This window comes from Oryctolagus cuniculus, chromosome 12 (assembly GCF_051225735.1).
Source record: "Oryctolagus cuniculus isolate XC-2025 breed Fujian yellow rabbit chromosome 12, ASM5122573v1, whole genome shotgun sequence".
Classification (NCBI taxonomy): domain Eukaryota; kingdom Metazoa; phylum Chordata; class Mammalia; order Lagomorpha; family Leporidae; genus Oryctolagus; species Oryctolagus cuniculus.
Window position 1 is genome coordinate 80059683 of NC_142878.1, and position 25644 is coordinate 80085326.

General features: G+C 38.8%; 1 protein-coding gene across 26 annotated transcripts in view; it reads left to right on the plus strand.

Annotated features, from left to right (window-relative positions):
• TCF12 (transcription factor 12) overlaps positions 1 to 25644 on the plus strand; it is a 402091-nt gene that overhangs the window by 253915 nt on the left and 122532 nt on the right. For all 26 annotated transcript variants that reach the window (XM_051821977.3, XM_051821978.3, XM_051821979.3 and 23 more), the window contains one exon: positions 9655 to 9719. In XM_051821977.3, the coding sequence (XP_051677937.2) occupies positions 9655 to 9719 (65 nt within the window). The remainder of the gene's footprint in view (positions 1 to 9654; positions 9720 to 25644) is intronic.

Here is a 25644-nt window from a genome sequence, read left to right on the forward strand (position 1 = left end):
TCTCAGTGTCTAACTCTTTCTGTCAAATAAAAAAAAAAAAAAAGTGATTGCAACTAGGGGCCAGCACTGTGGCATAGTGGGTAAAGCCGCCACCTGCCACACAAACATCCCAAATAGGCACCGTGCAGTTTGAGTCCCGGCTGCTTCATTTCTGATCCAGTTCCCTACTAACATGCCTGGGAAATCAGTGGAAAATGACCCAACTGCATGGGCCCCTGTTTCCATATGGGAGATCCAGAAGAAGCTCCTGGCTCCTGATTTTCAACCAGCCCAGTTCCAACCATATGGCCATATGGGGAGCGAATCAGCAGAGAGAAATCTCTTGTCTTCTCTCCCATTATCTCTCTCTCTCTCTCTTTGCCTGTCAAATAAATCAGTAAATGGGCCGGCGCCGTAGCTCACTAGGCTAATCCTCTGCCTTGTGGCGCCAGCACACCGGGTTCTAGTCCCGGTCGGGGCGCCGGATTCTGTCCCGGTTGCCCCTCTTCCAGGCCAGCTCTCTGCTGTGGCCAGGGAGTGCAGTGGAGGATGGCCCAGGTGCTTGGGCCCTGCACCCCATGGGAGACCAGGAGAAGTACCTGGCTCCTGCCATCGGATCAGCGTGGTGCGCCGGCCGCAGCACGCTGGCCGCAATGGCCATTGGAGGGTGAACCAACGGCAAAGGAAGACCTTTCTCTCTGTCTCTCTCTCTCACTGTCCACTCTGTCAAAAAAAAAAAAAAAAAAAAAAAGATTCAACTGGAACTTGCTAATTACTGACCTCTGTAGGGGTCCTCTGGTTTATCACTAAGCTTACTTGCACTTGGCATTTTCCTATGCTGATGCCTCATCATTCATAGCAGTGTGAGTAATTTGGCACTGAGTGAACAAGAAGAGGGCATAGAGAGTCCAGCAGCTGTGCTTGTTGGCACTGGATATTTAAATATCTTCAGTGTAGCCAACAGTGTGCTTGGCACAAATGTTAGCCAATAATACTTAAACAAATTGTTGTGAAGAAAATAGGCAGACATTTATTTTAAAAGCATCCCTCTCTTTTCTTTCCCTTTAAAAAAATCCATTAGATTGAAATCTTAGTGTTTTTTTTTTTTTCTGTAAGTTTGAAAAGAGTGTTACCAAAATGAGGTTTGTAATTCTAATGATAGCATTGGCTTAGCTTCTTTCAGACAGGAATTTCTAAGTACTTTATTAATTAAATTGTACAGGCCTATGTGAGGTACATGTTAATGAGTTGATTTTCCTAAAAGAGGGAGTGGAGCCATTCATACAAGGTGACTTGCAACTTGCCCAGTTCATTCGGTTAGAGAGAAACAAAAGCCAAGAATTTCCCAGGCCTTTGCTGTTTTACATCCAATGGCATTGCAGACTTTTCTACTTCATAAGATAGAGTGTTTTTCTCTAAATGGTTACTATGATTCAGACTGTGTGAAATGTTTTATAATGTTCAGTCAAAAAGAAGTCAGGACCAGCACTGTGGAATGGCAGGTAAAGTTCCTTCCTGCAGTGCCAACATCTCATGGGTGCCTGTTCAGGTGCTGGCTATTCCATTTCCAGATCCCTGCTAATGCACCTGGGAAAGCACAAGATGGCCCAAGTCCTTGGGCCCCTGCACCCACATGCGAGACCCAGAAGAAGCTCTAGGCTCCTGCTTCAGATTGGCCCACCTCTTTCTGTTGCAGCTGTTTGGGGAGTGAACCAATAGATGGAAGACACCCACGCACACACCCATGTCTGCCTCTGCCTCTCAGGAACTGCTTTTCAAATAAGGAAATAATTTTTTTATAAATAGTCTTCTCAATGATTAAAAAGATTAGGTAAAAAAGTTTTCTCAATACCCAGAAGGGAGGGGAGGATAGTCTACCCATGAAACTGTCATCAAATTTAGATTTGTACCCAAATATTTAGGTTTCTCTGGGTAAGGATTTCATACAGTTTCTCTGAAAGGGAGATATGGAAAAGCCCACATGATATATTGAAATATTTCATTTTCAACATAAGAATGTTGATCTGGGTAACTTTTTTAAACATCCAGGAATTTTTTCAGGGTTAAGCTTTTATCTTGGAAACCAATCTAATGCTTACCACTTATAGCACACAGAGTTTTTAATGTAATAGATGGTGAGTTTAAATTTATGATTGCAAATCAGTATGCCTTACAAAAATAATAATTAATAATCGCTTTTATACAAAACCATTCTAATTTGTGCTGTGATTTCATAAACTGCAATACCTGTTCATGAAGCCATTAAACTTAGCAGCAGATTTTGAGGGTATTGACCTGCTTACATGGCATCTTTATGACTACTTCCTCATAGTACATTGAAATCTATAAAAATATCTTGAAAATATATTATTGTTTCCCACACTTGTTAATAGCTTCCTTCTTCGATCACTTACTTCTTGTTATTAGCAGGTTTTCTAATATGAAGAAGAATACAACTAACAGTAGTAACTGAAATGTTAAGAAAAGCACCTTTCACAATGCCCTGCATTTAATAGCTTGTCTTCAAATGCTGATTCTTGCCACCATGATCACAGAAATCTCAAGACTTTGGAAGAGAGGAAAGCAGTAGAAGAGACCTTAATTACTATACTGGGAGTTCTTGAGCCAATATTAGTCAATAAAGGGAAAGAGTCTGGTTTAGTCTCCTACCATATTCTGTCAAAGACTCTTGGAAGTAGACTGTGCACATGCAGCTATGGATTACAGAGCACAGCTGTTGTGACCCTCAGTCAGTGACCCCCTTTTAAGTAGGAAGTCAGCCTTTTTGTGGCTGTCACACCAATTTGAGTTCGCCGACTTCGATCTTATTCCAACAGGGTCCTAGTCAAAGTGGAAGTTCTCTCCTCCCTTCAGAGAAAGGTACCGCCTTCTTTGATGGCCCCGTTCTTTCCACTGGGATCTCACTCGCAGAGATCTTCCATTTAGGTTTTCTTCCCCCCCGCCCCCCCAGAGTGTCTTGGCTTTCCATGCCTAAAATACTCTCATGGGCTCTTCAGCCATATCCAAATGCCTTAAGGGCTGATTCTGAGGCCAGAGTGCTATTTAGGGCATCTGCCATTCTATGAGTCTGCTGTGTATCCTGCTTCCCATGATGGATCGTTCTCTCCCTTTTTGATTCTATCAGTTAGTATTAGCAGACACTAGTCTTGTTTGTGTGATCCCTTTGACTCTTAGACCTATCAGTGTGATCAATTGTGAACTGAAGTTGATCACTTGGACTAGTGAGATGGCATTGGTACATGCCACCTTGATGGGATTGTATTGGAATCCCCTGGCACGTTTCTAACTCCACCATTTGGGGCAAGTCCAACTAAGCATGTCCCAAATTGTACATCTCCTCCCTCTCTTATTCCCACTCTTGTATTTAACAGGGATCACTTTTCAGTTAAAATTTAAACACCTAAGAATAATTGTGTGTTAATTACAGAGTTCAACCAATAGTACTAGAACAAAAAAAAAATACTAAAATGGATAAAGTATTACATTGTACATCAACAGTCAGGACCAATTCATTTTTTGAAAATTGTTTTATGTTTACACACCCAAAATAAACTCACTCCTGTACTGGCCACAAGAAACAACCTTTTGTAACGTGTGGTATTGTCCAAATTACTCATTCAGATTAGGATACCGATACCCAGAAAGACAAAACTGGAATAAACATTTTTCTAACAGGCACTTGAATCAAGAGTAATGTCAACATGTGTCCTTTATGAGAAACAAAAAGAAAAGCAGTTATTTCTCAATGAAACCACCGTAATTGACCCTGTTGTACCTTTGGGGAATTTGGGTTTTGTTGCAGATTTTATTGCAGAGATGAGGGCATTTGGCATCATTCCCGCTTCTCACAGGACTAGGTTTCATGTCTAGTGCCAAAATAGCTTATAGGTAGAAATTGCTTAGAGAATGAAATAGGAAAGTGTTCATATTCAATAACTGGGCTCTACCACATGTCTGCCTACATGATTGGAATGTTTTATGCCCTAAACCTCCTTTAGAAAATAATGCGATATCATATATGTTTAAAAATTTGGTATCAGATAGCTTTGTGTTAAATGTCTTTCTACTGTTTACTAATGATGTGACCATGGGCAAATTATTTCTGTTCATAAATACAGTAGGTTTTTACTAGTATCTAATTCAGTAGGTTGCAAGACTTAAAGCCAACATTAGCTTTCATCTGGTTTCTTCTGGTTGGTTAACCTTCTCCCACACTTGTTCTCTATATTTAGTTCTCCAAATCCATGATACCTTTAAGTATAGAGAGCATCTTTTCAATAAATAGTGCTAAAGTCAGATAGCACTAGGTGAAAAAAATATACTGGGACCCTCACCAGTATACACCAAAACAAAATGAAAATTTAAATGTAAAAGGTAAATGAGGGCTGGTGCTGTGGCAAGCCACTGCCTGTAACACCTATATCCCATATGGGGGCAGGTTTGAGTCCCTGCTGCTCCACTTCTGATCTAGCTCCCTGTTAATGTGCCTGGGAAAGCAGTTGAGGGTGACCCAAGGGCCCAGGCCCCTGCATCCACATGGGAGACCCCAAAGAAGCTCCTGGCTCCTGACTTCAGTCCAGCCCAGCTCTGGCCATTGAGGCCCTTTAGGGAATGAACCAACAGATAGACAATCTCCCTCTTTCTCTTTTTCTCTCTCTCTGTAACTCTACCTTTCAAATAAATAAATCTTTTTTTTTTTTAAAGAAAAGAGTAAAACATTAAAGCTTTTGAAAGAGACATAGAAAAATAGATTTATAACCTTGGAATAGAAAAATAGTTATTTTTTTTTTAAAGGTTTATTTTTATTTCTTCACCAAATAAGCTTAACAAATGAAAAGCAAAAAGACCCTAGCATTGTGGGAATATAGACAATAGCTATAAACAGTAGTTGAATGAAAAATGACTATGCCACCAGTATACAGTAAATTTTAAAGTAATCACAGATCAGGAAAACTATAGCTCTATAACATTCTTAACCATTGGTTTGACACAGGCATAAAAGTTTCACAAAACAATATTTGCAGCAATACTGATACATACAGGCATTTGTGGGTTTTTTTTTTTTTTTTTTTTTTAAATTTTAACTCTCACAAGTAAGGGAGAACGTGATAATTCTCTTTCTGTGTCTGGCTTATTTCACTCAACATGTCATCCTCCAGTAGCATCCATTTTGCTGCAAATGATAGATCTGCATTCTTTTTAATATCTGAATAGTATTCCATAGTGTAAATACACCACATTTTCTTTATCCATTCATCTGATGATGGACACCTAGATTGATTCCATATTTTAGCTACTGTGAACAGTGGTGCTAAAAACATGGTGGGACAGGTATCTCTGTGATACAGTGTGTTCATGTCTTTTGGTATATACCCAGTAGTGGGTTTGCTGGATCATATGGCAAGTCTATTTAGTTTTTGTAAGAAATCCGCATGCGGTTTTCCATAGTGGCTGCACAAATTTACGTACTATCAACAGTATATAAGTGTTTTCCTTTTTCCACATCCTCATCAGCATGCTTTCTGTCTTTGGATTTTAACCATTCAGATAGGAGTGGTTTTGATTTGCATTTCCCTGATAGCTAGTGACGTTGAACATTTTTTCATATATTTGGCCATTTGTATTTCTTCTTTTAAAAACTGTTCTGTTCCTTTGCCCTTAATGGATTGGTTGTTGAATTTCTTAAGTTGTCTATATATTCTGGGTGTTAATCCTCTGTCAGATAAGTAGCTTGCAAATTTTTTCTCCTGTTCTGTTGGCTGTCTCTTCACTTTGTTGATTATTTGACCTAGTACCATTTGTTTAGTTTTGCTTTTGTTGCCTGTGCTTTAGGGGTCTTGTCTAAAAAGTAGTCCCCTACAGCAGTGTCTAAAAGTGTTTCCCTGTGTTTTTGTTTTTTTTTTTTTTTTTTTTTTTTTTTTTTTTTTTGACAGGCAGAGTGGACAGTGAGAGAGAGAGACAGAGAGAGAAAGGTCTTCCTTTGCCGTTGGTTCACCCTCCAATGGCCGCCGCTGCAGCCGGTGCACCGCGCTGATCCGATGGCAGGAGCCAGGAGCCAGGTGCTTTTCCTGGTCTCCCATGGGGTGCAGGGCCCAAGCACCTGGGCCATCCTCCACTGCACTCCCTGGCCATAGCAGAGAGCTGGCCTGGAAGGGGGGCAACCGGGACAGAATCCGGCGCTCCGACCGGGACTAGAACCCGGTGTGCCGGCGCCGCAAGGTGGAGGATTAGCCTAGTGAGCCACGGCGCCGGCCGTCCCTGTGTTTTCTTCTAGCAACTTTGTAGTCTCAGGTCTTAAATTCAGATCTCTGATCCATCTTGAGTTGATTTTTGTATATAAGAGTTATGGATCTAGTTTCATTCATATATATATATCTATATATATATATATATAAATTTATCCAGTTTTTAGGCAAAAGATTTTAACAGCTATTTCACTATAAAATACCCCAAAACATGAACTTACTGCTAGAAATGTCTATTCATTTCTCCACTGCATTAGTAAAAAGATATTTGAAACAAAGGGTGAATCCTTGCATATAGCTCTTTGCTAATAATAACGGCTGAAATGTAATATAATTTTCTGCACATTACAATATTTTACTGTTGGAAAATCAATTTCTATAAGCTCTTCCTAATAACAGACTTAAACAATGCATCTGTGTATCTGTATCCTTTTTTCCTAGGTCTCCTCACAGTAGCCAAGCAGTGTAATCTGATTCCTGCTTGGCCCGGTAACTCCATGAATGTTAAACAAAGTACAGAAATCACACTTCAGGACAACATCCAATTTCTTTTAGCAGATTGATCTGGTTTTCAGATCTGCATTTTAACTTTGCAGCATTCTTCTCTTCTTTTTCTTCAAAGATTTATTTATTTAAAAGGCAGTTACCAACAGAAAGGGAGAAATACAGAGAGAGAGAAACCTTCCATCTTCTGGTTCATTCCCCAAATGTCCATAGCGACTAGGACTGAGCCAGGTCAAATCCAGGAGCTTCATTCAGGTCTCCCATATGGGTGCAGGGGCCTAAGCACTTGGGCTGTCCTCTGCTGTTTTCCCAGACGCATTAGCAAGAAGTTTAATTGGAAGTAAAACAGCCAGGAGAGGAACCAGCACCCATATGGAATACCAGTGTCTCAGGCTGTGGCTTAACCCACCATGTCACAGTGCCAGCCCCTCATAATTATACTTAAAGATATGGCAGAGAGAAAGTAGAAAACAATTGTCAGTGGGGCTCTTTGGTGAAACTATTTATGTTAAAAAGTAGTGCTGCTTTGGATAGGAGTTAGACTAAATAGCCCCTGACATTCCATTTTGAATCATTATTTTTTTCTAATACTGATTAAGCCATCTAGTTTTGTTTTTTTTTTTTTTTTTTAATTCAGTATGCTGTCTTTTCTGTAAGATGAGAAATGAACAACCCTGAGCATTTGATTTTTACCACACTAGAATCTCCTAGGAGTTGGTGGATTCTCCTTCTCTAGCCCTTAGGCAAAGGAACAGTATTCAGCTTTGGCCTTATAGTTTACTTAAGTTTGATCAAATTGTCCCAGTCAGTGCATTTCTCTTTTAGCCTTGAGACCAGTGTTTCTTAAAGCCACAGAACAACACGATCTGGGTCTGTAGTGAATAGCTATAAAAATGTCTGGCAGGGTACAGTTTATCTGTCAGATCACTGTTGTCAGAAAATCAACTTGGCTAAAATGCTTTAATATTATTACGTAGGCCACTTACTCCAGAATTGGTTCTTCTGTGAAATGGTGGTTAGTTTTATCTCTGTTTTAGTGTAACATTTATCTCTGTTTTAGTGCGTATTTTTCTATTTCAGTTAGAATAGGAATCCTCTTCTGGTTCAGTGGACCTTAAGGAATTGTCCCAGCCCCAGATGATTCCCTTTCTACTCCTCGAACACCATTCACAGTATGTCTCAGGTTAGGATCTCAGTATACCTGACCTTGTTGCAGAGAACTACTTTGGTCTAAATTTGCACAATTGAAGGAAGAGCAAAAATGATCCACATTCTGAGAGTATGTGAGTTATGGGATTGTGGCACCCTGTAGCTTTTGTGGTTTTTGTGTGTGTGTGTTTCTACACATGAATACACATGCACACACAATTAGATTGCTCTTACTGAAAAGAGATATTCAACAAACTAAACAGTACTTGTCAAACTTGCTCTGCATCCAGTAGATAGGCTCAGGCTTCTCTCTTTTCTTTTCCTTTTTTTTTTTTTTAAGATTTATTTATTTATTTGAAAGTCAGAGTTATACATAGAGAGAAAGAGAGGCGGAGAGGGCGGGAGGTCTCCATTTGATGGTTCACTCCCCAGGTGGCCGAAACAGCCGGAGCCGCGCCGATCTGAAGCCAGGAGCCAGTAGCTTCTTCCGGTTTCCTACACAGGTGCAGGGGCCCAAGGACTTGGGCCATCTTCTACTGCTTTCCCAGGTCATAGCAGAGAGCTGAATTGGAAGTGGAGCAGCCAGGACTCGAACCAGCACCCATATGGGATTCTAACACTGCAGGTGGCACTTTACCCACTATGCCACAGTGCTGGCCACTCGAGCTTTTCTTTAGTTGGCACCTATGTAGGGCAGAAGCTTGTGTATTCCTCATCTTAAAAATTACCAACTACCACAGGCTGGCACTGTGGCATATTGGATAAAGCCTGTAGAGCCGGAAGAAGCTCCTGGCTCCTAGTTTCAGATCGGCCCACCTCTTGCTATTTGGGTTGTGAACCAGCAGATGGAAGACCTCTCACTATCTGCCTCTACCTCTCTGTAACTTCGGCTTTCCAATAAAAGTTAATCATTTTTTTAAATTACCAACCGTCAGAGTGATTACCTCATAAATGTTTGATAGAATATATTGAATTTAGATTCGTGTATCTAGTCAGTTCTTGAATATTTACCATTGAGTGGACTTGGTGAATTTTTCAGCTGCTGTACTGATATATATTGTGGTACATGACTACAGCCATTAGTGAAGTTATTTTTTTTAACTTAGTGATATTTGCATAAAATGTTAATGCAGTGTCCTAATCTTGTCCCGCCAAGTATATGGACAGGTTTTTTTTTTTTTTTTTTTTTAAGATTTACTTATTTATTTATTTATTTGAAAGATTTAGAGACAGATCTTCCATTTGCTGGTTCACTTTCCAGAAGGCCACAACTGCTATGGTTGGGCCAGGTCAAACCCAGGAGCCAAGAACTTCTACAGGTCTCCCACATGGGTACCATTCTTGGTTGCTTTCCCAATCATATTAGCAGTAAACTTGATCAGAAATGGAGCAGCCAAGACTTGAACTTCCCCAAGTTGTTCATTCATTCATTATGCACCATATCAGTAAACAGTTTCGAGCAACCCTAGGCATTTGTAAAGATTTTTTAAAAATACTTAATCTTCATTTTAATGTATTTGAAAGGCAGAGTGACAGAGTGCGTTTCTATCTACTAGTACATCCCAAAAGTTCATGATAGCCCTTGCTAGACCTGGCCAAAACCAGGAGCCAGGAACTCCATCCAGATCTCACTCATAGCTGACAGTAAATGCAAGTGCAAACTCCATTGTAATTATCATGCAATATCTCAAAGACAAACTGTCTTCAATAAATGCTTTATATACATATATATAAAGTTATTTTCTTTGTTTTATAGGAAAAACGTCAGAGAGAGGCTCGTTTTCTCTGTACAGCAGGGACACTGGATTACCAGGCTGTCAAGTAAGTTTAATGAACAAAAAAAGCAGTGAAATTTGTAGCTGCACAAGTTTTAATAATAGAAGAGGTAGAAATGTGTTCAGTGTGTTTCACCATTATTTGTTGCTCTGATTTGTGACAGTATGGTGGTTTTTTGCAATTAAACATATTTTCTTTTGTGCCTTCTGCTTAAAATGGTTTCCCTTCCTTGTCTTTATCAACAGAGATTTTCTTAACCTATTTCCATTTTCACTGGAAACAAAGTAGCAGTTGTCTTCCTATCTCTTTCCAAAATGTATATTTTCCAAGAATACTTGTTGTATATTGCCTAATAGAAAAAGCAAAACTGCTGATACATAACAGAAAGAACTGTTACTTCATCTGTATAGTTTATCTGCCTTATAAGATTAAATTTGAAAGTATTTTTGTTTCAATCCTGCCTCTAAACAGGTTTTTAGAAGCTTCTCAGTCAATGACTTGAAACTTTGTTTTAGTTCTTCCACATTCCCAAGCCTGTTGTATTTCTGCTAATGGCTGTGTGTTCTGCTCTCTTCCTTTTATTTATTTATTTTATTTTTATTATCTTTAGTCTAAGAATCTCAAACACTTTAACCTAGAGCTTCCTCTCAGAATCAAACTTAAAAGACAGGAAAGAAAAGCAGAATATATTAGATTTATTTTTTGCCAAATGCGTGCTCTTCATGAGATCCATATTGGACATTGCAAATTAACCAATTTAAACTGTCATACTAATACTACTCCATTCAATATATGTTTCACATATTACACATAATTGTGTAATTATATGTAAGAGTGCTTAACATAAGATCCTGTTTTATGGTCTGCCCTCTTTTTATATTATAAAAATGGGAGATTTTATATTCCTATCCTCTTAATGATAAACCCAACAGGTAGACATAGTTTGACTAAGTGATTTGTTCAATACAGTAGTCCCTATTACCCACAGTTTTACTTTCTGTGATTTTAGTTACCAAGAGCTAACCATGATCCAAAGATATTAAATGAGAAATTTCAGAAATAAACACTTCGTCACTTCGTAAGTTTTAAGTTGTAAGCTGTTCTGAGTAGAATGATGAACTCTAACCGCCCAGGGTGTGAATCATCCCTTTGTCCAGCATATTAATGCTGTGTAAGCTATCCATCCATTAGTTACTTAGTAACTGTCTTGATTATCAGCTTAACTATATTACAGTTGTTGTATTCAAGTAACCCCTTTTGTGCTTAATGGCCCGAAGACACAAGAGTCCTGTTATTGGCAATTTGAATATGCCAAAGAGAAGCTACTAGTGCATCTTTTTATTGGGGAACTGAAAGTTTTAGACTTAATAAGGAGAAAAAATATTCCAGTCAAAGGTTACAAAGATCTCCAGTACAATAGGACATTTTTAGAGAGACCACATTCACTTAGCTTTGATTACAGTATATTGCTACAATTGTTTACCATTATTATTAATCTCTATGATACCTAATTCATAAATTTAACTTACCAAGGTGAGTATGTATAGGGAAAAATTACAGTATTTGTAGGGTTCAGCACTATCAAGGTTTCAGGCACCCACTAGGGGTCTTGTTAGGGAGGAGACCCCCCATGCTCTTTTATGATGCAAGTTACTGTTTGAATTTCAGTCTAAATTTGAATTATTTAGTGAGTTAGACGAGGGGTCTTGGGTCCAATTTCTGATCTCATCTACGTTGCTCTCATTGTCAGTTTCACAGGCCACTTAATCGTCATTGTTCTTATAGTCAGTATTATAGAACTGGGGATAGTAGCTCAGATTTCTTACTTTTCACCAAGCAGTCAAACTCTGTTCTCATGCAAGTGATTTCTTTTAAAAAACTTAATAGTATTAATGATTTTTATTTTCCATGTTTATAATTAGCTTTAAAAGTTTTATTGATTGTCTGTAACTCTACCTCTCAAATCAATCAATCTTTAAAAAAAAAGATATCATTGCTAAAACCTTTTGCAAAGCCAACTGCCTTGCAGTTAGATGACCTTTCTATCTCCCTTTTTCTGTCTCTAACTACCTCTCAAATCTATCAGAGAGAGTCAGAGACGGAAAGGTCTTCTGTCTCTGGTTTACTCCCCAAATGGCCGCAACAGCCTGAGCTGGGTACATCCGAAGCCAAGAGCCAGGAGCTTCTTCTGGGTTTCCCACGGGAGTACAGGGGCCCGAACACTTGAGCCATCTTCTGTTGTTCCAGACCATAGCACAGAGCTGGATTGGAAAAAGAGCAGCTGGGACTTGAACCAGCACCCATGTGGGATGCTGGCGCCACAAGTGGTGGTTTTACCTGCTATGCCACAGTGCTGGCCCCAACAATATCTACAAAGTAAGTCATCATGAAAGGACAAGAAGTCTTTAGAACTTTCATAGAAAATATGTTATAAACATAGAAAATATGTTTTAAAATACCATGCATGGATTTTAAAAATATTTTACACAAAGTAAACACCTTTTTTTTGGTTGTAAAATAACTTAGTAAAGACACTGTTTTTAAACATCAAAGTAATAATTTGTTACCGATAAGGTACATCATTATAAACAAAAAAGAATTATTTCAAGAAATACATGGCTTGTAAGCAAACAGTGCAGTTTTATCCTTATGTGACAGCTTTCCTATGTACAGGATCATATCTTTTCCAGCCCTTCCAAGGACAGAGAGCGATGCCACTGCTCCCAGCTGTTACCTGGGAAGGTAGCCTGGAGCTCATGATTACATTTTTTTTGACAGGCAGAGTTAGACAGTGAGAGAGAGAGAGAAAAGTCTTCCTTCCGTTTGGCTCACCCCCAAAATGGCCGCGACAGCCGGTGCGCTGTGCTGATCTGAAGCCAGGAGCCAGGTGCTTCCTCCTAGTCTCCCATGCAGGTGCAGGGCCCAAGCACTTGGGCCATCCTCCACTGCCTTCCCGGGCCACAGCAGAGAGCTGGACTAGAAGAGGAGCAACTGGGACAGAATCTAGCGCCCCAACCGGGACTAGAACCCCGGGGTGTCGGCGCCGCAGGCGGAGGATTAGCCTATTGAGCCGCGGCGCCAGCCTCATAATTATATTTGAGATCATTACTGCTGAAGAAGTCCTACAAAACTGCAAAATTATTCATTCATTGGGGTCAGTGTTTAAATTTCTGGGCTAAGAAATCTAGATGCTTGTCTATGCCTCCCACCAAAACACATCAACAGCATACCAATTCAAAAAAACCTAAGAAGCTAGCTAGAATGGCCCAAGCCCTACAGTATGTCCAGGCATGAGTTAGTGAGCTTCTGCACTAGCAAAATCACCAGAAAAGGAGAAATTATTCAAAGACAGCCATGGAAGAATAGTAGCATAATAAAAATACCCCATATAGCTAAAAGCGAGATGTTTATTCCTGAAAAGGAAATATTCATTTACAACTTGAATGTGGAAAGAGCAGCTTTTCGACATAACGAATGATTTGGGTATACAAGTCATGGGTTTCTCAAGAGAAAAACACTAAACAAAAGACAAACGAAACAGCATCCCAATGGCAATAAAATCTCAATCCTAAAACATACACAAATTAAGGCTTTACCTTGGTACATAATAATTTTAAAATTATATTAGAACATTCCCAACCCATTAGTAAGCACTCATCTTTACATGGTACACTGAGCTGCTAAAGGGAATAGCTATAACCTCACTTCTATTTGGTGCATTAGTAAAAGCTTAATTTCAATTTAACCTTTCTAACTAGAGCAAGATCTAAGCATAGGAGAATTTGCCATTTTTCTGTGGCTTAAATGCCCTTTTAGTTATTTTGAGCAGGCTCAATATATTCCCGATAAAAACTGCTAATGGATGAAGGAACTAAATGTTGAGATTTGTACTGAATTAGTTTCAGGTTGGTACAAAGACCTTATTTAATGTTTCAATTAGTACAACTTGCCTACAGGGGAAGGGAAAGAATGAAAGACAAGAACTAACATGATTTATAAAGAAACAAAATATTTTATAGTGTATATTCATTTATCAAAATGATTGTGCCACTTAATGCACGTGTAGACCTTGTTTTAGCCACTATGCCAGAGGAAAACATTCAACTGTAGCTCTCAGATCTGAAAATGTCTAAGAAATAAACATTTTAATTCCATTTTCCGTGAATCCTTTCTGGAATCTTTTTGCATTTTATATTGTGGAAACACACAAATATTTCAAATGGGGTCTTTTTTTTTTTAATCAGTTGTTGAACACTTATCTGCATACCCCTCATAGCCAATTAAAAATTTCAGAAAACTAAAACATATTTTGATTACAGTAGGTGATAGAATAATAGCAATTGAACTTCTCCCATCCATTAAGATATTTTATGACTTTTTTTTTTTTAATGAATATCAGTGCTTTAAAGCCAACTAAGATATGCCATTTCTTCTATATATTTTTACCAAAAACCATGGATGAGAACCACAATATTCTCTTTTTTGGGCAAGATCTCATGTGAATTGTAATATTTTTATAATTTATAACTGATAAGAGAACTCAAGCTTTTTTATGGTACAAGTTACTGTTTGAATTTCAGTCTAAATTTGAATTATGTATTGAGTTGGACTAAGAGCCCTGGGTCCAATTTCTGATCTCACCTGAGTCAATATCATTGCTGGAATTTTACAGGTCACTTAATCATCACTCAGCACAGAACCAAAATTTAAAAATCAATTTATATCATTTTGACAAAAAAATCATAGTTAAAAATAACTGACACATCTCATGGGTATAAAATGCTACATAAACTGCCAGTGTGACATATCATTGAGTAGACTTACTTCCCAGCTTACGTCAAGGCCTTAAAATTCTTTGCACTTAATCATTGAACCTAAACAGCAGTTTGGTCAGTCATTGCTGGCTGTTACGGGGTCTTCTTATAGTATAAGAATGCTTGATAACAACATCATAAATTTGATTATTTATTAGGTATATTCTTGGTTCCTGATAACACAGTAGAAAATCAGTAGTTATCATTTGAGACTACTAAGAAGAAAGGAGTATAATTTAGAGTCAGAAGACCTGGCCTCAATTCTTTGACTACATTGATTTCCTCATTGGAAAAGTAGGATTATCAGTTTCTGCTTTTACCTGCTTTGTAGGTCTCCAAAAGTTAAACTGTGTGCTTGTGAAAAAATTTCAAAAAGAAAACATACTCCTGAATTCATATATTAACAAAAGATGTTTTGGATCCATAATAATATTTTAAGAGACTTAAATATTTGACAACCACTGGTCTAATATAATAGTGCTGTTAAACTTGAAGAGAAAAACTTATAAGCATTTGAGACTACAGTTCTTTCTAATAAATCATAGTTAATGCTTCTGTTAAGGAATTTCACTTACATTTTTATAATGTCTCTGCAAAGATATTGCTATTCAATTAGAATCAGTAGTGAGCTTTATTTATATAATTGCTCAGTTTGTCACCTTTGCACAGGATTAAAATATACCAGTTTTAATTTTCCTATCAAAAAACATTTAATTTAAACTTAGGTATATAGCACTCTAATAATAAGTACTACCATTTACCAAAAACTAATTGAACCAAGCTTTGAATTAAACATAATTACATTTAATCCTTTTAACAACAACCCATTTTGTAGATTAGAAAAAAGAGATTCTCCAGAAATAGTTTTTTCAAGGCTATACATGTAGCAAATAGTACACCTAAACACACTTTTGAGGTTTGAACTGTGAAATGACTACTGTGCAGCATAAGAATTCCTCAGATCTGTTCCTTTTACATCCTCTATTCTTATTTGTTTGGTGGAATTTTAGAATTTATATGTATAACAAGTTCCTCAGGTGATTGAAATTCATATGGACTTGGGGTTCATGCTTTGAAAAATCCAGCTCCTCTATAGATGCCAAACCCAAGCATATATGGAGTATAAAAAGAAACTATAAGATCACTCATTGACAACTGTACATAAACATTTTGGAGAGATTAGGCAGGCCTATGAAAAACATATCAACATGGTTACTAAAATTTAAGATGTGAAATATTACATATTGCTATATACAAGATTTAAAGGGATTCAAGTTAGATAAAGATCTATTTCTAAAGAATTAATAGAAACAATGTGTGACCCCAGAGAAGAAACCCAAAACCCAGCAGAGTATAGAGAAGACTGTGCTTCAGCGAGGACAGACAGCATTATGTCTTCATGACAGCATTAATGAAGACAAGAGGGCTCTAAAAACAAGTAACAAGGTTCATCACTGCGAAAGGAACAATGGTTTTGCTATTCATTATTGTTACTTACGTCTGACTATGCTGCAGTTGCTAGGAAAAATTATGACAGATGACATCAGCTGATTTGGGGCCTGAGTAATTAAACTCAGGAAATTCAAGAGTAAAAAGGATGTATTGTTACTCAAATTTGAAGAAAAACTTGTAATCCAAACAGTACTTATTAAACTGGATCTAAGAAGGAAGACAGCACCTTAACTAATTGGCTACCGTGATGTCTTACCTACTCACAACTGACATAAAAATCCAAGGAAAAATAAATAGTGACTACAAAATTATATTCTAATACCACCTTGAAACCATTTTTATTTAACAAAATCCCCCAAGGAACATTAACTCTGCTCTTAATGTACATAAAATGCTGCTGACATACTCCAAAACTCAGGCTAATTTAATAATGTCTGATAAGCCTTACTTCATGTTTAAGATGATGTAATAATATGTTGCTAACTTAGTCTCCTCATATTACCTTCACGGCAATCTCATAACTGATGAACCATTAAAAGCAAACTGGTGTAGCAGTATTCCTGGAAACGTTGATAGATCATTCTGCAATTGGATTTTTTTTAATTGATCCAACACAGAGCATCTTTATTTTAATAGATACAGTACTTTAAAAACTGCCACATTTAAGTGAAAAACCCTTTTATCATTAAAGCAAAATTTTTCTTGGTGCTCTTAAACATGTGCTTATTCAAGTAGTTTCAGTGTTTCTCAGTATACTCAAACTTAGAAGATGACAGTCTTTTTTTTTTTTCTCAAAATATGTGAAGTTTCTTCTGAGTTCAGATATTATATACCCCTGAGAAAATAACAACTTTAAAAACCTAAGTTAACTCTTAGTTGTTTGGAAATATACCCATACCACTTGCTTTTTCTCATCCTCTTTTTCCATGGTAGAGAATCTGATCATATACAAACATTTGTAATGATGAGTCAATACATTAGAGTACAATAAACAATGTGTGTGCTAATGAAAAAAATGGAACAAATTCACATAAAACTGTCACTACTGTCAACATCCTTTACCTAACTGATAGAGCGCTCTAATATGCAATAATTGGAGAATATGAATTCTTTTCAAGGACACATGTTCCATTCAATGGGTATGAACCATATGTTGGTCCACAAAATTGGTGTCAATCAGTTAAAAAGGTTTGAAAACATATGGAGTATGTTCTCTGACCACAAAGGAATTAAATTAAATTGGAAGTCAATAAAATATCTTTAAAAATCTAATATTTGCTGGCCGGCACTGCGGCTCAATAGGCTAATCCTCCGCCTGCAGCGCCAGCACACCAGGTTCTAGTCCCGGTCGGGGCACCGGATTCTGTCCTGGTTGCCCCTCTTCCAGGCCAGCTCTCTGCTGTGGCCCGGGAAGGCAGTGGAGGATGGCCCAAGTGCTTGGGCCCTGCACGTGCATGGGAGACCAGGATAAGTACCTGGCTCCTGCCTTCGGATCAGCACGATGCGCTGGCCACAGTGCACCGGCTGTGGCGGCCATTGGAGGGTGAACCAACGGCAAAAGGGAGACCTTTCTCTCTCTCTCTCTTTCTCTCTCACTGTCCACTCTGCCTGTCAAAAAAAAATCTAATATTTTCAAATTAAGTTATGTATACTAGGTAACCCACAATTTTAAAAAGAAATTGCAAGGGAATTTAGAAAGTACTTTTTTTTTTTTTAAGATTTATTTATTTACTAGAAAGCCAGAGTTACCCAGAGAGAAGGAGAGGCAGAGAGAGAGTCTTCCATCCACTGGTTCACTCCCCAATTGGCTGCAACAGTTGGAGCTGCACCAATCTGAAGCCAGGAGCCAGGAGCTTCTTCCAGGTCTCCCACACAGGGGCAGGGTTTCGAGAAATTGGGCCATCTTCTACTGCTTTCCCAGGTCATAGCAGAGAGCTGGATCGGAAGTGGAGCAGCTGGGACTCGAACCGGCACCCATATGGAATGCCGGCACTGAACACGGCAGCTTTACTCATTATACCATAGCGCTGGCCCCTAGAAAGTGTTTCTAACTGAAGATAATGAAAATATGACCTAACAAAATTTGTTGGTGCAAGTAAAGGAGTGCCTGCCAGATGAGATACAGCTTTAAATGCCTCTATTAGGAAAAAAGGATACACAGTGAATGACCTGATATTCTGCCCTAAGAAACTAGGAAAAGCAGCAGAGTGAGCCCGAAGTAGAAGGAAGGAGGTATGCCCTCCCCCCCAAAAAAGAGCAGAAATCAGTTTAGGAGAAAAAAGTCAAAAGTTGGTTATTTGGAGAAAATTGATAATTCCTAGTTAAACTAGTTGATACAAAGTAGGAGAGAAAGGAAAGAGAACACAAGTTACCAATATCAGGAATGAAAGAGAAGTTATCTCTACAAATCATATATACATTAAGAAGATTTATTTTATCACATTAACAGAATCAAAGAGAAAAAGCGCTCATTATCATAGATACAGAGAAGATACTGAAAAAAATGAATCCTCAGATTAAAACCTGTCAATAAACTTCTTCAATCTCATGAAAGATACCTCTGAAATATGTATAAGTTTCAGGATACTTAATAGTGGAAAAACTATGTTTTCCTGCTCTTAACAGGACCAAGGTAAGAATTCTGCTGATTTCATTTGCACTTTATGCCCTGGCAACTATAGGAAGGCATTAAAAAAAAAAAAAAAAAAACATAAAAATTGAAAAAAAGTAGGTTAAGCTGAATTTGCCAATGACATATTTGTGTACATAGGACATACTAATGAATCATCAAGAAAACTTCCAGAACTAATAAATATTTTCAGCTTTACCACAACATACAAAGTCACTTTAAAAGCTCAGTTGTATTTCAATACTCTAGCAGTGAACAATGAGGAAATGACATCAATAAAACAGTACTGTTTAAGGTAATATCAAAAGCCATAAACACTGAGGGGATAATTTAACAAATATTGTGAGATTTGAACAGTAAATGCTATGAAATGCTGCTGATTGAACCCAAAGAAAATATTCAGTATTAATGAATTGATAAAATCACTGTCTTTTAGATGTCGGCTCTTAAACTAAATTATAGATTTAATCAGAATTCAGCAGACTTACCATAAATACTGGCAATATTATTTAATAGTTCATTTTAAAAAGTCAAGAATTAAGAAACCAAAGCAGCCCTGAAAAAGAAAGGACTCCCTTACCCAAATTTCGGTCATAGTAGAAAGCAATACTTAACGAAGACAATGTGATATATTTGTGAAGATTGATGAATAGATCCAAGAACAGAATAGCATCTAGAAGGAGACACACATATGTGGCATATGGCATTTGATAAGGACACCACAGCAGTTCAATAATAAAATAAACTCTATAAACATAATGATAGTAGAGCAACTGGATGTCATTGTGGAGAAGAAACAAAAAGAACTTTAGCCCTTATTTCATACCATACACAAACACATGGTTGAGATGGACTATAGACCTAAATATGAAAGTAAACTAAAGGAGCTGCTGAGGGGGGATCAAAAGGGTCAATCTTTCCCAACTTGAGGTTAAAAAAAAAAATCCCTGGGCCGGCGCCACGGCTCACTAGGCTAATCCTCTGCCTAGCGGCGCCGGCACACCGGGTTCTAGTCCCGGTCGGGGCACCGGATTCTGTCCCGGTTGCCCCTCTTCCAGGCCAGCTCTCTGCTGTGGCCAGGGAGTGCAGTGGAGGATGGCCCAGGTGCTTGGGCCCTGCACCCCATGGGAGACCAGGAAAAGCACCTGGCTCCTGGCTCCTGCCATCGGATCAGCGCGGTGCGCCGGCCGCAGCGCGCCAGCCGCGGCGGCCATTGGAGAGTGAACCAACGGCAAAGGAAGACCTTTCTCTCTGTCTCTCTCTCTCACTGTCCACTCTGCCTGTCAAAAAAAAAAAAAAAAAAATCCCTAAGCAAAACATAGAAAGCACAAACATGGAAGAAAATTTTATGAATTGAACTTACCCCACCACAGAAAACTCAGCAATGACAGTTTTTAAAATGACGAAACACAGGGCTGGCATTGTAGCATAGTGGGTAAAGCCACCACTTGCAGTGCTGGCATCCCATATGGATACTTGTTCAAGTCCTGGCTGCTCCTCTTCTGATCCAGCTCCCTGAGAATATGCCTGGGAAAGCAGTGGAAAGTACCCCAAGTCCTTGGGACCTTGCCAGCCACGTAGGAGAGCCTGATGAAGCTCTTAGCTCCTGGCTTTGGTCTTCCCCAGCCCTAGCTATCACGGCCATTTGGAGAGTGAATTGGTAGATGAAAGATACCTCTTGCTCTATAACTCTGTCTCTCAAATTAATAAATAAATCTTGGAGCTTATGCCATTGTGTAGTGTGTTCAGCTGCCACCAGCAGCACCAGCATCCCATATGGGCACTGGTACAATTCTTGACTGCCCTACTTTTGATCCAGCTCCCTGCTAATACACCAGAGAAAGCAGTGGAAAACATTCCCAAGTCTTCGGGCTTCTGCACCCATGTGGGTGTGCGGAAGAAGCTCCTGGCTTCTGGCTTTGGCCTGGCCAAGCCCTAGCGGTTGTGGTCATATGGAGGAGTAAACCAGCTGATGGAAGACTTCTCTCTCTCCCTCTCTCTGTCACTCTATGTTTCAAATAAATAAAATGAATCTTTATTTTTTAAAAGGTAAATTTAAAAAAAAATGACAAAACATTTAAGTAGACACTTCACAAAAGAGGGTATACAAGGAGTAAGTATTGCAGTGCAGCAGATTAAGCTTACCACTTGGGATGCCCACCATCCCAAGTTGGAGTGCTAGTACTAATCCAAGCTGTTCTACTTCTGATCCAACTCCCTGCTAATGTACCTGGGAAGCAGCAAATGATGGCTCAAGTATTTGAGTTCCTGCCACCATGTGAGAAACCCAAAAGGAGTTCCTGACTTCTGGCTTCGGCCTGGCTTAGCCCCAGTTCTTATTGACCTTTGCTGAGTGAATCAGTGGATGGAAGATCTGTCTGCTGTTTCTCTCTGCCTCCTTGTCTGCCTGCCTTTCACATGCATACATACATACATACATACATAAGTCTTTTTTAAAAAAGGCATCAAAGTGACCAGATACTCCACATTGTTAACTATCTGGCACATATAAGTTGAAACATGATATACCACCACACAACTACTAGAATAGCTAAACACAAAATTATTAATAACTCAAATGCTGGCAAAGATACAGAACAACCTGAACACTCTTATATTGCTTGTAAGACTAGCAGTTTCTTATCAAGTGAAATGATTGAGCAGTTTTACTCCATTATTTATCCAAGGAATATTTTTTAAAAAACTGTTCACAAAAAGTGTTTATCAAGAATGTTCGTAGCAACTTTATTCATACTAACTTAAAAATAGCGTAAGTTGGCCGGCGCTGCAGCTCAATAGGCTAATCCTCCGCCTGCAGCGCCGGCACACTGGATTCTAGTCCCGGTCGGGGTGCTGGATTCTGTCCTGGTTGCTCCTCTTCCAGTCCAGCTCTCTGCTGTGGCCCTGGAATGCAGTGGAGGATGGCCCAGGTCCTTGGGCCCTGTACCCGCATGGGAGACCAGAAGAAGCACCTGGCTCCTGGCTTTGGATCAGTGTGATGCGCCGGCCGCAGCGGCCATTGGAGGGTGAATCAACAGTAAAGGAAGACCTTTCTCCCTGTCTCTCTCTCTCACTGTCTACTCTGCCTGTCAAAAAAAAAGGCATAAATCCAGATGTTTAATAACAAAATGGTTAAATGACCTATAGTGTGTTTATTAACTGAATGCTACTCAATATAATCAATGATTTAATGATACATACAACAACAATATATCTCTAGTATTCTGCTGAGTGAGAATGGCCAAATCTCAAAAAAATAATACTTTATGACTCCATTTATATGAACTTATATAATAGAACAAATTATCCTGTATTGATAACCATTTAATCAGAGGTTGCCTCTGGGAAGAGGATTCGATTGTGAAGGGCTCCAAAGGAATATTCTTTAGTGATAGAAATATTTTATGTCTTAGTATTCATTCACTAAAACTGAGTAGCACTGGTACTGTGACACAGCAGGCTAAGTCACTGCCCATAGCGCCAGCATCTCATATGAGTGCCAGATTGAATCCCAGCTACTCCACTTCTGGTCCAGATCCCTGCTAATTTGCTTAGAAAGCAACAGAAAATGTCCCAAGCCTTTGGGTTCCTACCACCCAAATGGGAGACCCAGAAGAAGCTCCCTGACTCCTGTGTTTGGCCTGGACCAGCCCTGACTTTATGGCCATTTGGGAAGTAAGCCAGTGGATGGAAGATTTCTCTCCTCTTCTGTCTCTGTAGCTCTTACTTTCAAATGAACAAACATCAAAAAAGAAAGAGAGAGAGAGAGAGAGAGAAAGAAAGAAAGGGAAAGAAAAGGAAAGAAAGGAGGAAGGAAACTGAGTAAGCATAAGATCTGGACATTTCATTATGTGTTAAGAATACATTAGCTTTAAACTTGCCATGGGATTCCAAATCCCATTAAGTTGGTAGGTACCAATAATACCACCTTACGAGTTAAAGTGATCACAGGGCTGGTGCTGTGGTACAGCGTGTGAAAGTCCTGGCCTGAAGCACCGGCATCCCATATGGGTGCCGGTTCTAGTACTGGCTGTTCCACTTCCGATCCAGCTCTCTGCTGTGGCCTAGGATAGCAGTAGAAGATGGCCCAAGTCCTTGGGCCCCTGCACCCACGTGGGAGACCTGAAAGAAGCTCCTGACTTCAGATAGCACCAGCTTGGCGCTCATATCAAAAGCCTCAGGTGATTACTGACATCATAAATAAGAGTGTCAATTGTTAAAACAACAACAGGATTCACTGTGCGCTTGCTCCCCATGTAGGACCTCTGTCCTTAATGTGTTGTACTTTGAGAATTAATGGTAAAACTAACCTTCAAACAGTATTTTATACTTTGTGTGTCTGTGTGGGTGCAAACTGTTGAAATCATTACTCAGTATAGAATTGATCTTCTGTATATAAAGATAATTCAAAAGGAATCTTAATGAAAAATGGGATGGGACAGGGAGTAGGAAGTGGGATGGTTTGCAGGTGGGAGGGTGGTTATGGAGGGAAGAACCACTATAATCCAAAAGTACTTTTGAAATAAATAAGTTTTCTATTAAAAAAGGAAGAATACTTTAGCTTTTAAAAATGGAAAGAAAGGGACCAGCACTGTGGTGCAGCATGATAAAGCCATGGGCTCTAGTGGAAGATTCTCCCTCCCTTCCTCCTCTCTCTCTCTCTCTCTCTCTTTTTCTTTCAAAGAAATACATAAATCATTTTTTAAAAAAGAAGAAAAATGAACTTTACAGTATCATCTAAAAACTTAAAATACTTAGGAATAAATTGTAACAAAAGGCATGTAAGACTTCAACACTAAAACTACTAACCTTAGCAAATGCAGAGGTATACCATGTTCATGAATTGGAAAACAGCATTCTTACAATGATAGTTAACCCTAAATTGATCTAGGGGTTAAATACAATCCCAATTATAAATGCACCATGATTTTTTTCTTTTTGGAGTAATTAGAAAAGAATCTAGAATTCTAAGGCAGTCTTAGAAAACAAGAGCAAAGCTAGAGAATTTATGCTACCTAACTGCAAGACTTAGGATAAAGTTAGAGTAATGACACAGCGCAGTACTGACATGAGTGGGAAATAGGACATTAAAAATTATTATCCAGTATAAGGTATCTACCAAGATGTCAACAAAAGAGCCCAGAAGTACACCAGTGCTCAGTGGTTCATAATGGTGTAGCAAAGATTTTTGAATAAAAGATTTAATAGCAAGTAGTAGACAAATGAGAACATGAGCTCTTTCTCAGACTAAACACTAAAATTACTTGAGATGGACCTTAGACTTGAATGCAAGAGTTAAAACTACATGTAGCTCTAAGCAGGAATCATAAGCGATTATCTCCTCAATTTGAAGGAAAGAAAAGGATTCATAGAAAGAATACAGAAAGAAATAGCCACTTAGAAAAAAAAAAAGTTAGACTTCATAAAAACAAAGTTTCTGCTTCTCAAAAGTTATACTTTAAAAAAAAAAGAATAGAAAAGCCACAGTCTAGGAGTCATTATTTGTAATATATAACTTAGACAAAAATCTGTATAATTACTCAAGGTTTCTACAGCTTTTCTTTTCATAATAGGAATTTTAAATTCAGTGGATTAGTAAATTTCCATTCCCTTCTAGGCTTGTATTCTCTGATAATTTTAAGAACAAACTTATTTCTGGCTAGTAACATTACAAACTCTGTTCCTCTTTTTTTTTAAAAAAAAAAGATTTCTTTTATTATTTGAAAGACAGAGTTACAGAGAGAAGTAGAGACAGAGAAGTCTTCCATCCACTGGTTCACTCCTCAGATGGCCACAATGGCCAGAGCTGTGCAGATCCAAAGCCAGGGGTCAGGAGCCACCTCCAGGTCTCCCACGTGGGTGCAGGGACCCAAAGACTTGAGTCATCTACTACTGCTTTCCTATGGCATAGCAGAGAGCTGGAACAGTAGAGGAGCAGCAGGAACTAGAATCAGCGCCTACATGGGATGCCCACGCCTCAGGCCAGGGTGTTAACCCTTTGTGCCACAGTGCCAGCCTCTATTTTTTCTTAAGGCTCTGTTCTAAGGAGAAAAGTTTTCCTTACTTAGTAAGAACTGTTTTATAATTTTAACTATGTGACTTCTTAGCATTATTTCAGGCAGTAAATCTAGAAAAATGTCCAAGGATTAGACTAATGGGGGGCTGGCACAGTGGCACAGTGGGTTAAAGCCCTGGCATGAGGTGCTGGCATTCCATATGGGCGCCGGTTCTAGTACAGGCTGCTGCACTTCCAATCCAGCTCTCTGCTATGGCCTGGGATAGCAGTGGAAGATGGCCCAAGTCGTTGGGCCCCTGCACCTGCATGGGAGACCCGGAGGAAGCTCCTGGCTTCTGGCTTCGGATCGGCATAGCTCCAGCCGTTGTGGCCATCTGGGGAATGAACCAGCAGATGGAAGACCTCTCTCTCTGTCTCTACCTCTCTCTGTAACTCTTTCAAATAAATAAAATAAATTTTTAAAAGAAAAGAAAGACTCATGGAACATTATCCAGACTAAGCCATCCATGAAATTATTTTATTGCTTTTACTCTTAAAATTAACTTTTTAAGGTATTAATATTGATTTTTTTAAAAATTTATTTGTAAGTCAAACTTACAGAGAGAGAGAGAGAGAGATCTTCCATCCGCTTGCTTACTTCTGAAGTGGCCACATTGGGCAGGGCTGGGCCAGACCAAAGCCAGGAGTCAGAAGCCTCTTCCAGGTCTCTCATGTGGGTGCAGGGCCTAAGCATTTGGGCTATCCTCTGCTGCTTTCCTAGGCACAGTAGCAGGGAGCTAAATCAGAAGTAGAACAACCCTGTCTTGAACCAGCACTGTCATGGGGTATTGGTATAGCAGGCAGCGCCCTACCTGTTACACCACAATGCCAGCCCATGATACTGAATTTTTAATGTATTTTAAATTATTTCAGTAACTCTTGTTCATCTACAGATATAATCTGATTTGAGGTCATTCTTTTACAAATTTCTATAAACTGAAAAATAAATTCCTTAAATATTATTAGACATGATTCCCTTGCTTTCTTTAAAACTTATTTTAACCAATGAGATAGATAATG